The following is a 22,610-nucleotide window of genomic DNA, read 5'->3' as shown; positions in this document are numbered from 1 at the left end:
GTTGCAGTTACGATAAAAATATTTTTGCTGGTTGTTTACCGTTTTAACAATTGAGGAGCATTAAAACAACATTATTATATCAATAATCAATGAATGTAGTTACGTCGTCAGTTCAATCGCGACGTGTCAGGAACGCATTCTCTGAATGGCCGAACTATAATAGTTTTGTGATGTATATCTAAATAATAATATTATTCTGTGTAAAGTTAGACATGATATAATATACAGGCATGTCATGGAACATCAAGTTTTTACAATAGCCACTTTAGAGGCGGAAAGATTGTGGTGCTGGTTTTACAAGTTAATAATACTCGCAAATACATTTGCCTAAACTTATAAACTATAAAAGTAGGTTTAAGACATTACATTCCATGCCTGGGCGTTAACGAGATTGGTTTTTATTACTATGGCACGGAAACAGATACATGTGCGCGAGTACTTGTGTGCGAGCGAATCGTGGAAAATCCAAATAAAGAGTATAAGGACATCTATTACCTAAAAACAAATGTCAATTTTAATGGCGTAATTTCTTTTAAAGCCGCGTTTCCACTAGGCAACCATCGACGCGCAACATGTTGCACGGCACTTATATTGTTTCTCACGTTGCACACCCGCTAGCAACGTGCGTAGCGAGATGTTGTGCGTACACGTTGAGCATGACGTGTCCTGCGCCAAATCTTGCCTAGTGGAAACGCGGCTTAAGTTTTTAAATTGAAAAGCGTACCTACTAACTGCATACTTAATTAAAAAGTACGATATGTGTATCTTCTCTGTAGCATTTTCTCCTATTCTAAGCCTTTGTGCTATCTGTTAGGAGCTGGATATAAATCGGTAAACGTTCGAGTGGGTACTTTTAGGAAGGCATCCTTCAAATTGCCGCAGTTTGATGTGGGCGCCTGGGAGAAGTACAGATCCATATTTGCAAGGACATACTTCGAGGGGTCCGTTCCCACTACATACTCATCAATCGCACGATAGATTGCCTGAAACAATACGTTATAATTAGCCATTGGATTTTTTTTAATTCTTTTTATTTTTTCGTCCCTTCTGCTGGGCACTAACCTCCTCTCACAGTGAAGGATAGTGCGTTAATCACCACGCTTGCTCAATGCGCGTAGGTGATTTCAGACTAAATAGTCCAGGTTTGAAGATGTTTTCCTTCACCTTTTTATTAGCCATTGGTGTCTAAGATATATGTAATTACTTAAAAGTACATACAAACAGAAAAGATGCATTGGTTTGACTGAACTGGAAACTCACACACTCATATATGGGAGGTTGGTGCTCTACCCACTAGGCCACCACGACTTCACGACAACATAGGATCATAATATATGTGGGTACAAGCCCCTCAAATAATAGTAGGTACACTGTGTTTACCTGAAAGGCTGGTTGTTTATTATTATGGAAGGCTTTCCGGCTGCCGTGGAGTAGGAAGATGCCTTGCGCCGTGGCGTCTGCGCAGGCGTCGCCGTACATGCACTGGTCGGAGCGGTAGTTGTAGCGGCACGACAGCACGTGCACCGCGCGCTCGTGGTAGTGGAATATTATGTTTATTATGTCCTGCGATCAATGACAATAAATTGCCTCACAAAGTACAATGGGCAAAAAATTTATGGAGGTTTCCCTAGGAACATTTGACAACAAACTCATATTAATGTTCGTTAAGTCTGATACTGTCCACAAATATCTTTTTTCACACAACAGTTTGCGATTTCTCGCCTTGATAAAAGTTGTAGTAAGTAAAAAATCCTTTCTAATGATAAATTGCATGTTCTTAGGCAGAGTTGCCCTTTAGAAAACATTTTACTACTTTTCTCCATTTACAGCTACCAAAATCTTATTTAGCTAAATATACTTTCTAAAGAATGAACAGCATTTTGTTCTGAGAAATAAAATTCATTCTTTGAAAATAGCAGTAGACCATACCTGATCGCCCCATGGTATGTAAAGTTTCCACTTCAACATGATTGGTGTGACATAGTCCACCCAGCCAAATTCCCTCATTCTTGTCAAGTTCATGAGCATTACTCCAGAATTCAGGCCTGCAATAAATGTTTCATAATAATAAATAAGCTTGTACTTTACACTAATTTACAAGTCTATGGGTCTGTCTGTCTAAATTACTGTTGTTCTATTATTAACATAATGTCAGTTTAGTTTCTATCAAAAATAGATGTTTCTTATTGTATTTCTCCTTTTAGAGTCTGACAGGCAGCAACATTTGGCAAGTTTATCCCTTAGAAATTTTGTCAGTGTCCATGTTTCTAGGTCAGGCAAGAGAATATTGACTTCATTTATTTTTTTTATTTTTATATATATTATATAAAAATAAAAAATATTTATAATATTTTTATATTTATTTTTTACTTCAGTTATTTTTTTTGTAAATTCATTTATTTTTTATCTCCAGCTGGGAGAAGTAAACATTGTTCATAGATATTTTTTTTCTATAAGTACCATATTTCCCATAGAAAGGATGTTTTGCAAATCTTGGGTACCAGGACACATTGGGGTTCTCATCTTCAAGGGACATTGCAGATATTTGTGTTGTATTGAACTGTGTAAAGAAATGCCAGAGCTCTTCTACTGGACCTAAAAACAAAGTATCCGTATCCACATATATCATGGCATCTATGTGGGGTATCAGTTTCTGAAATGTAAATAATAATACTTAATAAACATGCCAAATTAATAATATTACAAGTGTATTGATGTTATAATTCCACTTTTGAAAAATATTTACTAACCGGAATAAACAACCGCTGGGCCGCACATTTGCTAAATAAGTTCATCCAATCCTGCTCATGTTCTTGAGGAAAGCTAACTTTGTGAAGCTCAAATTCCAGCTGGTCCTTTGTTAATTTCTTCCACATTGTCAGAGTTTCATTAAATTTTGGGCGTAATGTATCGTCAGTAAATATTACGAAGTGTACACGAACTTTTGTAAACAACAACACAGACTTTACAACGTTAATGGATTCATTGAATCTCGAATCGCACACTACAAACGATAACACTACCTTTTCTATACCATGACTCTTGTTGTAGCTCGTTATTCTGAAATTTTCAAATAGTAGTATGATAAGTATGATCTAAAAGCATAGTGCCTTAGATATTTTCTTGCCCTTTATAGAAAGAGTAATCTTACTTGGAGGATGGTGGTCTCTTCATAGCAGGATAATATTTTTTGTGATTACTTACTCTAGAATACAAGAAAAGAACTGTACAAGAACTCAAGACTAACATTATCATAACTTTAAGTGATAACTTCTTCATGTTTTTTGAAATATTAGTTTTTATCAAAATATTTATAAAAACATCCAGTGATGACATTCATATTGACAGTGACAGCAGACAGATGACAGTGACAAAAGCACATAAAGAATAAGAATTCTAAAGAATAAACAAAATCATCAGAAAGGGAAACCTCTTCCATAAAATCCTATTGTGTGTATTCTAAATTACTCTTATCTTAGGCAATCGATAGTGATAGACCGGGTGATACATAATATAATAGGGTGATATAAAATTAAATTATCGAGATAGCACCATAACCGATACTATTACGATATAAATAATGTCAATGTCAGATTGACAGAAGTCAAAACCATTATTATTAGGGACACGGTATCGAAGCAAAAGTATCGATACCGTACTCATGAGTAGAATCGATAACAAAGTATCGTACTCATTAAAGTATCGAAACAAAAGTATCGATACTTCAAGGTATCGAGTACTTTTTAGATCAAAATTTGCTAGGTCAATATCAGTCAGTAAATAATGTCAGTTTTACTTCAGTTCAGCAGGACATAAAAAACAAATGGTATTGGTACACAAATTTAATAGAATAATAGAAAAATGGAAAATGGAATGAATGAAACAAATCGAAAATGTAGCAAAAGGAAACAATATTAAGTTATTTGAGGTATGCTAAAAACTAGCAGTGTCCCACAGTTTCACCCGCGTAGTAGATTAAAGATCCCATTCCTCCTCCGTAGTCACTTAAAAATAGAAGTTTGTTGAGCCTTTTGGTTTCGAATTTTTGTGATGGTACTTCGTGCTTCAGAAAATAATCGTTCTGAAGGTACTGACGTCGCAGGGATTGATATATATATTCATTCTCGTGCCAATTTACATAATTTTGGGAATACTACTTTCATATCTTCCCATTGTTTTAAGGGATCTACTGAAAGTGGCGAAACCTGTGCCGATAAGTAGTAGCTTAATTCATCCTTAAATTTCAGGCTGTGATGAAGATGAAGAACTTGCTTTATTATTTTGTTTTTTAGTGTGTGCCAACTTCTTATGGTGGCTCCAGAAATCAAATGTCGTTTCTTTTTTTAAGACGAATGTCTTAAAAAGTTTTCAACGAGTGAGCTAGAAAGCGCAGTTAAATTAAATTCTTCATTCGATACGATACCTGGGAAAAAGTACTTATTGAGTAAAAGTATCGAATGCAAAGTATCGAGTACAAAAGTATCGGTATCGAACTGGAATGTACTCGATACCACAAAGCATCGATACTTTTTTCGTGTCCCTAATTATTATCACAACACGGTACTGCAGAACGCTAATTTTGATTTCATTTAAAATTTAATTGATCTACGAGAATGAGTGCTAAATCAGATGAACAATTAAAGGAAAAAATATTAAATGTTGCAAAAAAGAATCCAAAGGGCATATCAAATAAAGACCTAACAGCTGCTTTACCTGAAGTATCCTCTTCTGAACTCGTACCAGCAATAAATGAACTCTTACAGCAAGAATGTTTCGACTTATTCAATCAAAACGGTGTCTTAATCTATAGGTAAAACTTCTAGTTCTCTTCTCTATAATAAAAGCTCAAAACACGTATCTTACCTAACCAAACTAACTGCTAACAATTTCCATTAACTTCAGACTATCGTCAAATATTGGATTTATTCATAATATTTTTAGATTATTGTTCAGTCGCAATGTTTCAGGTTAAAAGCTCAAACAAGTAAGCAAGCAGTAAAAGGAGCTGACAATGAAGAAAAAGTTGTATTTAACCTAATAGAGGAGGCAGGCAACAAGGGTATATGGATAAGAGATATCAGAGTGCGATCTAACCTGGCTAACACACAGTTGACTAAAGTATTAAAGAATCTTGAAAGCAAGAAACTTATTAAAGCTGTCAAATGTGTTAATGTGAGTGAATTTTTTTATCATTTATTTATTCTTGAACATATTAATTACATTTTTAATGTAATGAGTGAATTATTATTATTGTCATTGAATAGGATACTATATTTTAACAATTATGTAAACAAATAATTATACAACTTGTCTTAAATTTCAGGCTTCTAAGAAAAAGGTGTACATGCTCTACAATTTAGAACCAGATAGATCTATATCAGGAGGAGCATGGTATCAAGATCAAGACTTTGAGTCAGAATTTGTGGACATTCTGAATGTTCAGTGTCACAGGTTTTTAAGCCAGAGGTCAGACAAAATAAAAAACAATCCTCGTGGGCCAATCGTGGGCAGGACTCAGTCATATGCCACAGCTGCAGAAGTACAAAAGTATATTACAGACCTAGGAATAAGTAAGGTAATTTGTTGCAAAATTAATTCATACTAACTACTGTGAAAGAGTAATGTATATTGTAAAAGGTCTCAAATCTTTGTATTCTTTCATGTGTTCTTTTTGTTAAAAACCCATCTGAAAAAATTATTTATTTATTTATTTACATGGGAAACCTACAGCTAAAGAAAATAAACTAAGAACAGTATGGTAAACGGACAGCCAATTACAGGTCTCCACGTATAGATACAGATATATACAAACAAATCTGTGAACAACATTATATAAGAAGAGTACTGCCAACAAGAAAGGAAATATAATAATAACAAAATCAAAATATTACAGTTTGTATTAATGAAAAAAGTTAAGGCTTAGACACTTTCTGGCCGAGGACACGCTTGTCGTAAATGGATCAAAATCATGCTGTTTACATAATTATGTTATTGAAGCTTCTACTTGCACGCACAATCAATGAATTCTGCCTATAATTCGACGAAGTAAGTGGTACACACAACGGTGGATTAAATCGTTTCAATTTACTAGGGACATTAAAATAGAATTTAGATAGAATATCGGGGCTGTTAATGTTGTTATTAAAAGTCTTCAGTAGAAATACGCAGTCAGAAATCTCCCGACGAATGCTTAGAGGCAGTATATGATATTTTTTACATAGTTTAAGGTAATTTTCTGACTTGTAGGGTATTTTTTGGTGAAAACATAGGTATTTTATAAATCTCTTTTGAATACTTTCAATTCGATCAATATATTTATGATACCGTGGGTTCCAAACCTCGGATGCGTACTCCAAGTGACTTCTAACAAAAGTGCAGTATAGGATTTTTAATGTTTTAGCTTGTGTGAAGCACTTGGACAAATGCATTATGAAACCTAGAGATTTGGATGCTTTAGCGACTATTTTGCCAACATGTTCTTCAAAGCTAAGTTTGGAGTCATGGTGAACCCCAAGATCACGGATGCAATGGGATCTAGGTAGTGGTTGATCATCAAGAGTGTACGCTGAAGCAATGGTTGAGTGCTTACGCAAATATGTAATGACCGAGCATTTCGCAGGGTTGAGATCAAGCTTGCTTCTCCAACAATATTCTTCTAGGCATCTTAGATCATTCTGAAGTGCTATCACGTCCATAGGAGATGATATTGTGGCATAGATCTTCATGTCATCGGCGAAACACAGTAACTTGGATGAACTCAGGCAAGCATCGATGTCGTTTATATAGATTATAAATAGTAAAGGCCCGAGCAAGGACCCTTGGGGGACGCCACTAGGTATAGGAACCCAGCTAGACATATAATTATTCAACACAACAGCTTGAGATCTTTCCTTGATATAAGAAGAAAACCATCTAAGTAAGTCTCCGCGTATTCCCATACCCTGAAGCTTCGATAAAAGTATATTGTGATCGATTCGGTCAAAAGCCTTACTATAATCAGTATAGACGACATCGACCTGCTTACCCTTATCCATAGCATCAGTGATATAATCATTAAGTAGGATTAAGTTAGTAACGGTGGACCTTCCTTTTAAAAAGCCATGTTGGAAAGGACTGAAAGAATTTTTAGAGCAGAATAGACTTGATTATAAATAATCCTTTCGAAGACTTTGGCAATTATACATAGCTTCGAAATCGGCCTGTAGTTAACAATGTCCGTTTTTACTCCTTTTTTGTGCACAGGCGTTATAAACGCCGAACGAAACGAGTTATTACAATAATATATCCTGGGCTTGAAGAAAAATCATCAATCAAATACAAGGTTGTAGGTACTGGAACAAATAACTTTTAACCAATATATTTGGGGCAGTAATACAAAAAAATATGAATGAACATACAATAAAACCAACAGCGAAACTTTATATTTTTTAATTACTGATCTAAAAGCTTTCAAGAAGTACATTATATGTACAGTACATAGCAATAGCATACAACTTAATATCACTAATCTATATAAATAAATATTCCAAACTACTACAAAAACTTTAACAATCCCAGTTACAACATTTTGAATTACACTTATAAATGCATATTAGTAAAGTTCTATTCAAAGTAAAGCAATGCTACAATTATGTAGGTATGTATAATATTATGAGTGTCAACATATAGAAAAAATACTGTCTTGTTTCAGGTTGAACTAGATGTAGAAGATGTAATCACTATTCTGAATACCTTGGTCTATGATGGTAAGGCAGAGAGCAGTGTATACCCTGATGGGAGCAAGGTGTATCGTGCTATAGACCCTCTCATACCTGCACCAGGGCTTGTACAGGTCCCTTGTGGTGTCTGTCCACTCATCCACAGATGTGCTTCCACAGGACTAATAACACCACAAGATTGTACTTACTTAAAAGAATGGCTAGAATAATAAAATACAAAATAACAATTAGTGATTATTTATTCCCTGATGTCTACTAAAAACTTTAACAGTATGTACTTGAAGAACCTACTTAATACTATACATACAAAAGAATTATACTCAAGAAATAAAATTCGGCAACATTAATATATTACAATGCATAGTTATCTACAGCAGGATTTAAGAATTCTAGCATTTAACTTTCCCTAATATACATTTTCATTTTAATATTTAGCATAATCCGATAAAAATTGCCAATTCTTCTAGCATTTGTTACTGTAGGATTAAGCAAATATAAAAATAAAAGTTATCAAAAAATGGTAACAACGTAAGACTAATGAAACATTTTTTTTCATTCAAACTGCAATGCAATAACACTATAGATATACACTTATCACAGACTTCAAAACAAACTTCTAAAATCGTTTTCTATATTATACAAAGCAGATGAGAGTATTGCAGGCTCTCTTTTAGCAATAAATGCTTTTTCTTCAACAGTTTTATTGTTTTCCTCAAGGACAACATTATTGTTATTGGGAAACAGGGAACTGAACGCATCCATCTGGATATAGTTGAGAGACTGTAGAATCAATCCTTTATTAGGATATGGGGTAGCAGTCATGACAGCATGTTCATGGTGTTCATAATGACTGACATTTTGAGGTGTTGGTGTTTGTGGTGCTGGTGCTGCGGGAGCTGGTGGGCTTGCTGAAGGTGTTAACACTGGGGGCTCCTTCAAAACTGGAGGAGGAATTTTTGGTTTCTCTCCACCTGAAATTGAAAATATCATGTAAATATTTTCATTTTGTCACAAAGCATAACAAGTAAATTACAAGTGGAATACAAACTTATAGAGTAAATAATTCTCTCCATTTCTCTAAGCTGTGTTTGTTGTCTCTGTACAGTAAAGTAGAGATCAGTAATTGTATCAGAAATATGTTTCATTTCCTCTTCTTTCTTAGCTTCTTTTGCAGCTTCCTTGTTACTTTGCCTAAAAGAAATAACAGTTCTGGATCATACAGTTGCCAAAACAAAGGTTATGAGACAGAAATTAGATGATAAATGACAGCACTAAAAAACAATGTGAAAAATAAATAAGAGAAATATATTCAAGCAGTAGTTAGGTACTCTCCAAAGAGCAGTAAAACATTGTGAGGTTACTCAAAAATTAGATGTGTGTATGACATGGATGTTATTTTAACATATTAGATGTATTTGTTTGTAATATCTTAAGACACCTATTTTATGGGTGAACCATGAAGCCAACAATTTTCAATTGGTATTGTAGTCTTTCACAAAAGCCAAGTCCGAAGCACCCAAGTAACAATTACCAAGACAACTCTCAAATGACTAGGGACACTTACCTATTGTACTCCAACAATAATAAGCCAGCTCCTATAGTAAAGATTAAGGTTTCACCAAGAAGATTGGCTCCTAGTTCTATGGCCATTTCTTGACTGAGAACTGGTATATTGACTGGTCTACCCAAGTTTAAGATCCACATTTTTGCTTTTACCTCACACCAATTATAAACTGTAAATGGAACAAAATACTATTTTAACAAAGCCGTATTCATTAAATATGTAATCAAATGATGACTATAACATATATTGCAACTGTTACGCCATCGTTCAATTCAGAAGCGATTTCTGTATGAATAAAGTCTCAGAAGTGTCCACGTAACATAGGAATCATTAGTTAAAATTATCTTTAAGCATGATGAAACACTCTAAATACTTACACTGAGCAGGTGGCATACAAACATAAGTCCTGAAAAAAGGATTATGTTTGGCTCGTTCCTTACAAGCATTTGCGATGGGTTTACTTATCTGTTTTATCAACAAAGCGCCTAATTTTGCAATTGGGAATGCTCCTACAACCATTGTTAATAAAGGACGACTATGTTTGTTTACGTATATTCAAATAATGCAAAGTTATAAAATATTGTAGTAAAATGCAGAAATTCGGCATTGACCTACAATAATAGTCATTGACACTTGACAGGCCAGAGACAGCAGCAGACTGTCAGGGGTCAGACCAATGCACAAAAAGTCAAGAATATCGAGAATGTCCACCCCTGTTGTCAATATAAAAAAAACATCGCCCTTTATAATCCGCGGCATGGTTCAACGAAGTCACAGATTTTTGCACATTTGTGCAGAAATTGATGTTAAAATCTCTCGGTAAATATATCCATTCGGATAAGAATCTGACCGACATCTTTTCTCCTTTTATTCCCTAAATTCTACTTTTAAAATTGTTGATGGCAAGTACGTTTCCTAAATTATAAGTAAATACCCTCATATTGTATATTTATTACATTTTCAAAAATAAAAACTTTCCAAGCAATTGGCTCGGAAACCTTCTCATCATTCTTGAAAAGGGAAAGGAATATCGATTTCTAAAATCGAATATGGGTGAGTCAACAAGGTGCAAAATGTCATCAAAGTAATTATTTTATTTCAAATAGACCTATATAAGCTCTTTCAAAACGTCAAACTAGTTGCACGGTTCCAAAGACTTGGTCTCATAGGGAAGAACCGACAAGAAACACCATGGACACTCTTTTTAAAATATTGTTATGTTGCGATCATAGATCTTATTAAAATAAATATTGGGTGCTCCGTGCTGCTCTCCTCACCGCTGCCCATGTGGTGAAGCTGTCAGCAGCCTTGGACACCACGGCTTGTCATGTAGCCGCAGCGCCGGCCGTTTTGCACGGCATGCGAATATCAATGACATAATCCGTCGCGCTCTTGTTGCGGTCGGCGTTCCAGCCATATTAGAACCCAATGGTCTGGCACGCGACGATGGCAAGAGACCAGACGGTATGTCGTTGTTCCCGTGGAAGATGGGTAGGTCTTTAGTATGGGACGCGACCTGTGTCGATACTCTTGCACCATCTCACCTTCCTAGCTCGGCGCGATGTGCTGGTTCCGCTGCTGCGGCTGCAGAGGACCTCAAACGGCGCAAATATAGTACCCTGGTGGGTAACTATACCTTTGAGCCGTTTGGGGTTGAAACCCTCGGGCCGTGGGGTCCAAGTGCTCATCTCCTATATAAGGATATCGCTAAGCGACTTGCTGACAATTCAGGTGACCCAAGGGCTGGTTTTTATTTTGGCCAAAAAGTAAGCATTGCCATCCAACGTGGCAATGCTGCCAGCCTCTTGGGTACACTCCCGGTGGGCAGCGATGAGGAGTTTTTTGATGCAATTTTTTAAATATTTTTATTTATAGTAAGTGTATATATTAGGTAATAAGTTAGTTGTATGTTGTATATATATTTATTATTAAGTTATTGTAAAAAGTTATTTGTAAATAAAACGATTAAAATGATTGAACTTTTACGATATTTCATAAATACCATCCCTCTTTTAATTAAGTAGTGCCTGGCTACACCCAGAAGGAGCGCTATTTATATCTTGCACTGCATTTTGTCTTGCCAGATAATTAATACTTAGATACCTAATTATTTTAGGGTGATATTGTAATGTAGGATCAGGGAGAGCCGAGCGGTACTTACAAGTATATAGGGTTTAGTTATGGAGCCCCAATTTTACTGGGATTAACAAGTCAAAATAATCAATTAATACATTTAATTACATAACAAAAAACAAATAGGAACTTACAATAAGATGAGCAATTAAAGTAACTCGAACAGACTACAAGGTTACAGTTTGTACGGCCCAACAAATACATGTTATAACAATATGCACCAGCACTATACGAGGTATAACGTTGTTTCCTTGGTTTTAGACAATTAAAATGTAAGTGAAGCAGTTATTTTTAAATTTAAAATAAATAAACTGTTGGTTATTGGGCAACAATATAAATAAACATGCGTGTGAATAAAGGGTTTATTTCCTCAAAAGAATACACGTGTAGTATAAGACACAGTTCACACATGGTCGGTCAACCCGATGGTAAGCTATTGATTAGCTTGTGCTAAAGGTTCTAACACAACTGAAGTAGACTGAAGTAGGTTCTAACACAACTGAAGAAGACTTTCATAATATATTTATTTATAAATACAAAAAAAAACTTCAGGCTGTAGAGTGCGCACGAAAACGGGCAGTTGACCCATTTATTATCTACCCTTATTTTAATCTCCTCGAAAAGACTATAAGCGATTTAAAGTTGGAAAACAAACCGTCGCGACGCGTCGGCCATATGGAATCTCGATGAAACGATATTTTCCAAGGACCCAGCCAAAACTAAAATCATTGGTGCAAAACGTCATGCAGCAACTAGAGTTATTTCTTCACCAGGAAGAGATAATGTTACAGTGCTACTTGGTGCCAGTGCTTCAGGTGAAAAGACGCCACCTTTAATTATCTACAAAGGTAAAAATGTATGGGATACGTGGACTTCTTCCCAAGCATATCCAGGGGCATCTTATGCCGCAACTACAAATGGTTGGATGGAGACATATTTGAAGCTTTTTTTTAAAAAACTTTTTTGCCTGCTGTTCAAGACCAACGCCCGGTGCTTCTTATATACGACGGACACTCTACACACGTCGGGCTAAATATTATTGAAGAGGCTCGCAAACAAAATATAACAATTTTGATTTTGTTTGTCACGAGACTTACCAGGGATCGTTATTTCAAAATGTGTTTGCCAGTCAGCCCACTTATATGCAAGTCAAGCTTGTAAATAAATCCCGGAATCTGTAGACCAACTGGCTCGTGACATATATATATTTTTTTAAATAGTGACAAACGCGAGTTTGATTTCCGTTATTTTCAATCATTTGTTGAAGTTGAGCCGCATAAAATATTGAAACCATCTCAAACAAGGTGGCTATCTCTAACAGCAGTAGTCTCACGAATCTTGGAGCAATGGGAAATTAAATTGTTTACCAAATTTAATTTGGAATTCCAGAATGAAAAAGTCGTTATTCACAAGTTGCATGATAAAATTCGAGATTTTTATCAAGAAATTCTTCTGCGTTACTTACAACGAGAATATGTTATGCAGCAGAATATTAGTGAAGTAGATCCTAATAATAAGCAATTTCAATTGAATGACGCCGTAATGTATCTCGGCATTAAAGTTTATAAAATGCTTAAACATCCGGATGTGGTCAGGCAGCCCGCAAAAAAGGCACTGTTTTTCACAAGTTGCAGAAATTTCCTCAGGACTAGTGCCTTAGAAATAAAAAAAACTTTACGACATGGAAGACCCTGTGCTGTCAAAACTACAAGCTCTAGGACCTGTATCAGCTCTCTCCAACAATTTCAGAGATCTCGTCCCAACATTGATGCCAATAATGGAAGTCGTGCCACACATAAGTGCGTCTTTGAATGACAGCCAAAAACAAGAGATAGACGATCAATGGAAAAGATTGCCTATTGCAAAAGCTCGCTACCCTGAACAGCTTCAAGATACAAAAGAACCCGATGAATTCTTCTCCCGATGGGCAATGTTACTTAAAAATGATAATTTCTCATGCAAATGCAGATTGTGAGCGGGTTTTTAGCAAAACCAATCTATAAAAACAGACCAGAAACAGTAGATGGTACACTTTTAGCTGCAGAAAGTGCAAAAGGCCCAGATCGCAAAGGAAATTGTATATATAAATTTCGAACCATCTCAGGAAATGTATTCCAGAATGACAGCTGAAAAAGTATACAATAAAAACGAAGATGATTTTACCATTACCCCTGACATTACTTATCACTAACAAATAAAACCATAATTAAAATCATGTACTCGTTAGTAGCAAGAGCCTACAAAATGTATTACTTAACTTAATAAATATTTTTTTTTTACGATTTTGGTAATATTTAAAAAATATGAACCATTTAGAGAAATGTTTTTTTTTTTGGTGGTCCCAAATAGGGTTGCCAGGTGTTAGGATAAAGCAGGACATACGTAGGATTTTTGATTGCTTGTCCGGCCAAAATAAGCGGCATCCGGCCTGTTAGGATTTAAGAGGACGAATTGGAATTTTTGGCGCCAAGGATCTCAATTTTTCTCAGTAAATACAAAACGGATCAAAATACAACTTGGTTACCTGAAAGTTCATGATATAAACCTTATTTTGTTAGATGTCAAAACATGATTAGGTAACTTTTATAACAGAGAAAAATATATCAAACATACCTCTTTTTAAAAAGAGATTCACATATTATGGGCAAACGGGACCGATTTAAGCCTCTTAACTTTTTTAGTAGTTGAGTATATACATACTCTTTAAAATTGTAGAAGGAATTTTTATCAAATTATAATTTCTAAATAATAAAATTACAAAACCATTTTGTCGCTTACGACTTTTAGTTATAAGCTAGCGCGCGTATTGTTATCCTCGCCCCGCTCAGACGCTCCGACCCCTTTTGGCGCCTTAGGTGCGCGTGCCGGTTATGGAATTATTGTTGACCAATTCGTCGCCTTAAGTAGGATTTTTCAATTTCGAAATTCGCGCGCGGATCGAGATCGAATCACGCCGAACGAGTATCGGCGCGATGCGGGGCGCGGCGACCGGCGGCCGCGCGCTCGGCTAGCCGAGTTGACCCGAGAACAGCCGACCGCTGTCGCGCCCGCCTGCCCCGCCCCCCTGCCTGCTCGGCTCGCCAGTCGCTGGCGAACGCAGTGTGTGGATGCGCATGGCTTTCCCGGATTTTGTATTCAGCGACAATTATTTTGGTGAGTATTTTACTGTACTTTATTTATGTTACTTAATTCAAATGATACCTTTATGATTATGAGTGAGGTTAGTGTATATATGTGTGATATGAATGATGCTATAAGATACAAATAAAATGGTTGTATTATTTTCAGATCTCAAAATGCCAAAGCGAAAATGTATATTTTCAGAAGAATTAAAACGATCCCACAAGATGTTTAAGCAGGCAGGGGAGCCGTGGGAAGTTAAATGCGAGGTTTGTGATGTAATATTATCAATACAAAGTAGAGGAAAGTTCGATCTGGAAAAACATTTGGGTACCGAAAAGCATCGAAAAAGTATTAGGACCGCTGCTGCGTGTTCGTCCAAAATGGATAATTACGTGATTATACAATCAGGACCAAGAGATGAAGTGTCGGCAGCTGAGGCTACTTTAGTTTTTCATACGGTAAAACATAATCAGTCATTTAATTCACTAGACTGTTCAGTACCACTTCAAAAGTGTCTTTACGCTGATTCAAACATTGCAAAAGAAGTAACCTGTGCAAGAACAAAGGCAGAAGCAATTTTGAAAAATGTTCTCGCGCCATAATGGTTTAAAAAAGAATATTGGACGAGTTGTCTGAAATAAAATACATAAGCGCCTCTACCGACGCAAGTAATCATGGTGCTATTAAGTTATTTCCGTTGTTAATTCAGTATTTTGATTACATGAAAGACGGAATTCAGGTCTCTCTAATAGATATTCAATCACAACAAAATGAGACATCCGAAACGATATCTAATTACGTCTACGATTCTTTGCGCGACAAAAACCTCACGAACAAACTAGTGGCTTATTCGGCGGATAATGCAGCTACGAATTTTGGTGGCAAAGATAGAAATGGACAAAACAATGTTTTCGCTTTACTAAAAACTCTAACCTTTTGCTTCACAACCATTTTGCGACTTTCACAGTGCGTACCGAAGAACTGAAAAGCATTAGCTCTGAATTAGACGTTCATTTTCAAAAATGCTTTATCATTCAAAGACGCGCTGGCTGAGTTTGTTCCCAGCGACAGAAAGGATTTGACAGATGTATGACCCGCTTAAGTCATATTTCCAGAAAAATGAAAATAATGCATCCAGAACATTAAGAGATTTTTTTGACAATGATCTAAACGAAGGCTATTTTTGGGCTGTTCATTCTTTCATGGCCATTTATCAAAACTACATCAAAAGTACAGAGAAGGCTGATGTTTCTGCAAATGAGGTATTGGATAACTGTTCTGAGATAATGAACAGCATAAATGCAAGAATAGAACAAGATTTTTGTCCACTAAAAGTGCAATCTATTTTGCGTAAAGGACAATGGGCACTTTGTATGGGATTTGGTACCCGCTCCAACAGTAACGTATGATATATCATTAGAAAGGTATTTACATGAAGAATAATAAAAACTATGGGGCTTGCCTCAATTAGCTGTCCGATCCGAGTAACGATAAAAATTGAATCGACATAGAAACAAGTATGTCATCCATATATGCAAATTCATTAAGAGGCATATGTCGTCAGTGTAATAATTTTAAACTCAGTTATTAGACATCTTACATTGTTTGAGATACACTCTATTATAATCTAAAAGTTGTGATAGTCTATGTAGTCATAGTACGGAAACACAATCGTCATCTGATTTGACAAAAGTTCAAAACATTTCTATTCATCTTTTTTTAAGAAGAAATTCATCATTATCTCAGCACCTCTTGAGGAGCAAGATTAAGTGGTAATATGTACTATGTTAACATCGTCCCCTGACTTTGCAACCTTAATTGATTGTAAATACTGAAAGACTTTCATCAAATACATAATCTAGTTCTGCGTGAACTGCAAAGGATTGCACAGTCTTTTTTTAAAGCAGTGGGCAGGCAAACATTTTAAGAAGGCCAAATTCCTGTTTTTTTGTTGCTTTACCAGTTTTTATTGAATACAGTTGGATTTAAGAACTACATCTACGTTGACGATTTATGAACATTACACATTCTGTTAGTCGATGTCACGTGAAATGGACAAGGATTTGGAACTAGTCCTCACAGTATTTTTTTTTTTGCCTTGCCAAGACCTACGCAACGGTACTAGAATCAGCACTGTTGGACAGGGTACCAAAACGCCCATCGTCCTTTAATGACAACGACAAGAATTCTGAAAAAGTAACTGCTTTCAGAGAAAATATTAAAAGCATGTACACAATAGCAGTAGAATATTTACAGTCATGGACTGAAAACTTATACAAAGAGACAAAACATTTTTCATGGATGTCTTTAAAAGATGTTCCTGAATTGAACCAAGTTTCTGATACTTTAAGTATTTTACCGCAAAACAACGTCAAAATCGATGACAGTAAATGTTTTGATGAACTGCAAAACCTGAAAAGCTTTTTAAATATTAATAAAGAGAATGATGATTTCAAGAAAAAGTTAGCCCACAAAAAATGGGTAACATATTTTAAATCAATGAATTCTGAAGAAAGCTCTTCAGAATTTTTAACATTATGTCAATTTTATTTTTCGATTCCTGGCCACAACGCAAATGTTGAGAGAGTGTTCTCTTTGATTGGCCAGCACTGGACCAAACAAAGAAACAAGCTAAACTTTGACACAATTTCCAAAATTGTAATTGTAGAGTATAATTTAAAAGACATGTCATGGAAAGATTTTCATGACAACATATTAAAAGAAAAAGAAGTTTTAAAGCAAATTTCTGCTATAAAATTATTAGGTTATTAGTTGTTGTCATACTTGTCACACAAGCTTTTCATCATCATCATCATCAGCCTATCGCAGTCCACTGCTGGACATAGGCCTCTCCAAGTGCACGCCACTGAGATCGATTTTCGGCTTCTCGCATCCAGCTCCTGCCAGCCGTCTTGCGCAAGTCATCACTCCACCGTGCCTGAGGACGTCCTACACTACGTTTGCCGAGGCGTGGTCTCCACTCTAGAACTCGTTTACCCCAACGGTTATCGGTTCTTCGGTTAAATGGCCAGCCCACTGCCACTTCAGCTTGCTGATTCGGTGGGCTATGTCGATGACCTTGGTTCTCTGACGGATTACCTCATTTCTGATGCGATCCCTCAGAGAAACGGCGAGCATAGCTCTTTCCATAGCCCGCTGAGCGACTTTAAACTTGTGGACCAGCCGTACCGTCAGTGTCCACGTTTCAGCTCCGTAAGTCATGACAGGTAGGACGCACTGATTGAAGACTTTTGTCTTTAGGCACTGTGGGATCGACGATTTTAGGACTCGACGTAGCTTCCCAAATGCAGCCCAACCCAACTGAATTCTCCTATTCACCTCGTCCTCAATGTTGTTTCTACTTAATTGCAATGTCTGCCCGAGGTATACATATTACATACAATCGGTTCCGGTAGAACATGTTCATTGAACATGACCTTGGTTTTGTCCAAGTTCATCCGTAGGAAGAAGATTCAGCCAGGTCGTTCAGCATCTGTTGTAGGTCCTGCAGCGTTTCCGCCATGATGACGATATCGTCAGCAAATCGCAAGTGGGAGATACAAGCTTTTAAAGTTTAGTTTTGTTAAAATAAAGGAGAAGATATGTTTTGTAATGTATGAGACACAGCATTTATGCTGAGCGCTGTCCCTTTCACGCACGAGTGACGCACTTGCAGAGTTTTTTTCTTTTTATGTTCATTGTTTGTTTGTTTTGTGCCTTATTTATTTATTTGTTTCTTGCGTCATTCGTGTGTTTGAAATAAATGGATTTTCTTTCTTTCTTCTTTCTTTTGTTTCGCTTAGGGTGCGTCCACATCTGGCGAATGCGCCGCGAATGCGCAGCACGCGAGCCGATCGCGAGCTGTCCGCGAGCTGCGCGCGTGCAGTCACTGCAATAGTTCGGTGCGCCTCTTTAGCGCAACTCACGCAAGGCTCGTATAGAGCGCGCGAGCGGCGCGCGATCTGCTCGCAATCAGTTCTCGCCCTTACAGTTCCGTATATTGGCTCAGTACTATCGAAGATGTCAGACGTCGCGCGCCGCCTGCGCGCCGCTCGCGTGCGGCGCTTAGGTCGCGCGCGAGCTGCGCGCGGGCGGCGCAGAAGCGGCGCACGAACAAAAATGCACGCGCGCAGCTCGCGGACAGCTCGCGATCGGCTCGCGTGCTGCGCATTCGCGGCGCATTCGCCAGATGTGGACGCACCCTTACGTTACGTTGATTTATTTTTGTTGTTATGTTTAATTTTGATAATGTTAAGTAAGAAAATAATTTTTGTTTTGTTATAATATAACGACTGATGATTAAGAGAGTTAGAGACTGATTTATAATAAAGAAATATAAGCTTGATTTTGCTTTTGTTTTATTAAAATGCAATCAGAAAATTCCGGATTTCCATTTTTTTTAAGTAACACCAAAATTTTTCAAAAATATGAGGCGTCCGGATTTTTCGACCGAATTTTAGGACAAAAAAAAATTGTTTTACACTTTTTATAAAAAAATGGACAAAAAAAACAGGATTTTTTACCCAAATGTCAGGACAAACTCACAGGCCTGTCCGGCTTTTGCATCTGAGGACCTGGCAACCGTCCCCAACTTAAAGAATATTCCTACCCCAGACTAGCTAGCTATAGTACATAGTGTATCTAAATTAAGGTGTGAGATTTTAAAAATTCTTTTACGAGATTTTGTATTGAAAGTACGAGATATTAGTCAGTCCTAGTACGAGATTAAAAATTCGGCATCTGGCAACCCTGAGTTTGGTCCAGTCGCCGAGCGCTTGTCGTGATATACGTACGTGTGAGCCGCGTCCTCGTGTTTACGAAAGCAAAAACGACGAAAACAACGTGAGTTTATTTTTGTAGTTACTTTAATAATATAAGTCGTACTTAACTTTGTGTTAATTGTATGTGTATTGTAGGTCTTTAGGCTTATTTGAGATTATTTTTTGGAATTAATTCTCAACGGTTTTTGTATAAAACATAACCTAACTTTTCGTAAGAGGACGTGGGTGCGCTGTGAGCCATTTATCCTGGATAAGCAATGAACCGTGGTTCATTGTGTACCACATCTAAGTTGTATATAAACAGGTAGGGAGTAATATTCTAGTCATTCAAGTGTAAATGAGTACGTATAATTAATTAATCTCTATTTGTCTATTTCAGCATGGGACGAAACACGGTAGGGACGGAAGCTCGTAAAAAAGGGTCTCACTCCGGAGAAGCTATACAAAAAAGTATAGAAAAACATTTGTCTGGACTAAGCATTCGAAAAGCAGCCAAAGACTGCAACCTTCCCTATCGAACACTGCGAAAATACATCTCAAAATACAAGAGCAATCGTCGTGTAAGAAAAGTCGTGTAGACTAGAGCCCCATTACGATGCAAGTAAAATTTTTACTGACCAGCAAGAAGACAGCATAAAGTAATATTTATTGGATTGTGCAAATAAATTCTATGGCCTAACTTCTAAAGATTGCCGCAGAATTGCATACCAAATGGTAGTGATTAACAAAATCGAAATGCCACCATCGTGGGAAGTTCATGAAATGGCAGGCCGAGATTGGATGAGAGGCGTTTGGCTGAATGTGTTTTCTAGTTCAACCATTAGGTGGCGAATATTAAAAAATCATCTAGAAAATGAAAATGTATTAAAATCTCTATCAGACACCAGATGGGAAGCTCACGCTAAAGCGACTTCTGCTTTTTTAGAGACATATAATAAAATTATATGTGCGTTAGACGTCATTTCTGAAGATGACATACAAAAAGGAGAAACCAGAAGAGAAGCAGCTAATTTGTCATATAAACTACAGGAGTTTGAATTCGTACTTATGTTGCTCATGTGGGACCAAATTTTGCAAACCTTCCGAAAAGTAAGCAAAGTATTACAAGACCCGGAAGTCACTCTAGAGACGTGCGCTAATCTTTACAACTACCTCGTCGATTTTTTAGAAAGGACAATGGGCGATTCCGGTCCAAATGTCCACCACGAACGAGACTTATATGGCTAGATAGCCCGTTAAATATAGAACAATTTTTGTTATGAAAGTAAAAAAAAATATAATGCCAGAAAAAAGTTATAGCAAAATCAAATAAAACATTTTATAGATTTTTTCAATTAATTTTCATGATGTTCGATTTTCGTACTTTCTGTAACTTCTGACAAATAGAATTTGTTCATTATTAGAGAGAAGACACCACCAGTTACATCTAACTTTCTTAGATCCAGGCACCGCTGAGTATATATTCAAGCACTTCTGGCGCCTCATTTGGTTAGTGATTCGTACATCCATCGGGCGAAAAAATATGGGCTGTTTATATGCAAACGTGTCTTACTCATCTTAGTTTTCTTTAGATAAAGTGCGGAAATGGAAGTGGAATAAAATAAAATAATAATGATAACATTCAAAAACTACCGAAAATTAAGAATACATTTTTGGCTCTAACTTTTTTTCGGCATTGTTTTTTTTTTACTTTCTTAGTAAAAGTAACTCTAAATTAAGTGGACTATTTATTTATATAGGTCTCGTTCGTGGTGGACATTTGGACCAAACTTCATACATTCTTGCCCAATCTCCTTTACGTGGCGACTTTGATAATTTAGAGGCAAGCGCAAAAGAAAAGCTACCAGATGTGGACTTTAAAGACACCCGTCAAAGACGAAGGAAAAAAATGCCTAATGACGGTGCAGCTCCTGAAGTTTCAATCCGAGATAACAAATTAAAATCATGAGTTTTTATAGCGTCATTGATAAATTAAATGCAGAGATGCGAAGAAGTGGAGAGATATACAAAGAAATAGCAGACAAATTCTCATTCCTTACCAAAATACCCGATGTCGATAAAATTATTTGTCCCGATCAAACTTCAGAATACAGTCAGCATTGTAGAAATTTAGTAAACACGTATCCACAAGACCTTAATACCGACTTAGAAACCGAAATTCAACAGTTTCATTCATATATCTCAAAAAGAGTAAGTTCCAGTGACTTGCCTCGCACAAGTTCACGTCAAACTCACGCACAATTGTACAAAATAATACACGATGATAAAATTGAATCAGCGTTCCCTAATGTGGACACAGCCCTGCGTATATTTTTATGCCTGATGATATCAAACTGCACAGCGGAACGATCTTTTTCGAAATTGAAAATAATAAAAAATGAAAAGAGAGCGACGATGCTGCAAGAAAGGCTCAATGCTTTATCAATATTGTATATAGAGTCAGATATGCTAAAAACGTTGGTCTTAAAAACCATTTTCCGCGAATTTAATGCCCGAAAAAGTCGCAAGTCGTGTATCAATAAATATATTTTTTTAAATGCTTTGGTTTTTATTACATACAATAATACCTTCTCCACGTATGTCTTTCGACCTTCATACATATTCTAAGGTACGTAATTTATGATACTAGTTTACTTATGGATAGGGGGGCCCCCAAGGCGTGGATTGCTTAGGGCATCAAGTAGTCTTAATCCGGCACTGTATATGATGCAGCTGAATGTGTTGGAGAAGCATTCTTGAAAGCTTTAACCCCAGTAAACATTACAAACGCTTTCAAAAAGTGTGGTATCATTCCTTAATAGTTAATAGAGATAATTTTTCTGAGTTAGCCTTTTTACCAAGCAACGTTACAGACAGGCCACAACCAATACTAGATGAAACAACACCAACAAATATAGATGACGACGACGCTACAAGCTGCGCTTCAAGCCTGGCGGATATAGCAGAACTGGATGCCGATCAAGACCCGGATGATCATAGAACGCCTTCACCATCTCTCCTTACTAACAATTTTGACCAGGATACGATTAAACCCAGAAACTTACTTTCACTGTCTCTTGAAGCAACATCTTTTGCAATAATTAAAAAGGCTACTACTCCATACGATGTTGCTATACCATCTACCAGTAGAATAACGCCGGATAGTTCTCAACCTTTTACTAATTTAGTTTCAACGAAAGATTTTCGACTCATTATAAAAGGACCACAAAATATAAGAAAAGGTGGAAGAAAGTATGATCGCCACCGACACGCCAGAAAAAAATGCTCTGGCGGAAAAGAAAAACAAGAAGA

The 22,610-nt window shown here is 36.6% G+C and overlaps 3 protein-coding genes across 3 annotated transcripts; 1 reads left to right on the top strand and 2 right to left on the bottom strand.

Annotated features, from left to right (window-relative positions):
* Positions 1-159: 159 nt before the first annotated feature.
* LOC124640039 (glucoside xylosyltransferase 1) lies at positions 160-3,511 on the bottom strand. Its single transcript, XM_047177624.1, has 6 exons — positions 3,152-3,511; positions 2,751-3,060; positions 2,461-2,653; positions 1,930-2,045; positions 1,381-1,563; positions 160-983 (listed from the first exon to the last, which is right to left on the bottom strand). The coding sequence occupies exons 1-6, from the start codon at positions 3,334-3,336 to the stop codon at positions 804-806; spliced, it is 1,167 nt and encodes a 388-aa protein (XP_047033580.1). The 5' UTR covers positions 3,337-3,511; the 3' UTR covers positions 160-803.
* A 1,014-nt stretch (positions 3,512-4,525) lies between these two features.
* Positions 4,526-7,945, top strand: LOC124640191 (probable DNA-directed RNA polymerase III subunit RPC6). Its single transcript, XM_047177856.1, has 4 exons — positions 4,526-4,810; positions 4,968-5,172; positions 5,324-5,575; positions 7,691-7,945. The coding sequence occupies exons 1-4, from the start codon at positions 4,614-4,616 to the stop codon at positions 7,925-7,927; spliced, it is 891 nt and encodes a 296-aa protein (XP_047033812.1). The 5' UTR covers positions 4,526-4,613; the 3' UTR covers positions 7,928-7,945.
* LOC124640192 (putative OPA3-like protein CG13603) lies at positions 7,413-9,940 on the bottom strand. The gene is made up of 4 exons (XM_047177857.1): positions 9,660-9,940; positions 9,283-9,451; positions 8,767-8,909; positions 7,413-8,689 (listed from the first exon to the last, which is right to left on the bottom strand). The coding sequence occupies exons 1-4, from the start codon at positions 9,799-9,801 to the stop codon at positions 8,322-8,324; spliced, it is 822 nt and encodes a 273-aa protein (XP_047033813.1). The 5' UTR covers positions 9,802-9,940; the 3' UTR covers positions 7,413-8,321.
* Between the last annotated feature and the right edge of the window lie 12,670 nt (positions 9,941-22,610).

This window comes from Helicoverpa zea, chromosome 20, assembly GCF_022581195.2.
Source record: "Helicoverpa zea isolate HzStark_Cry1AcR chromosome 20, ilHelZeax1.1, whole genome shotgun sequence".
Classification (NCBI taxonomy): Eukaryota; Metazoa; Arthropoda; class Insecta; order Lepidoptera; family Noctuidae; genus Helicoverpa; species Helicoverpa zea.
This window is presented reverse-complemented; position numbering and strand designations above follow the sequence as displayed.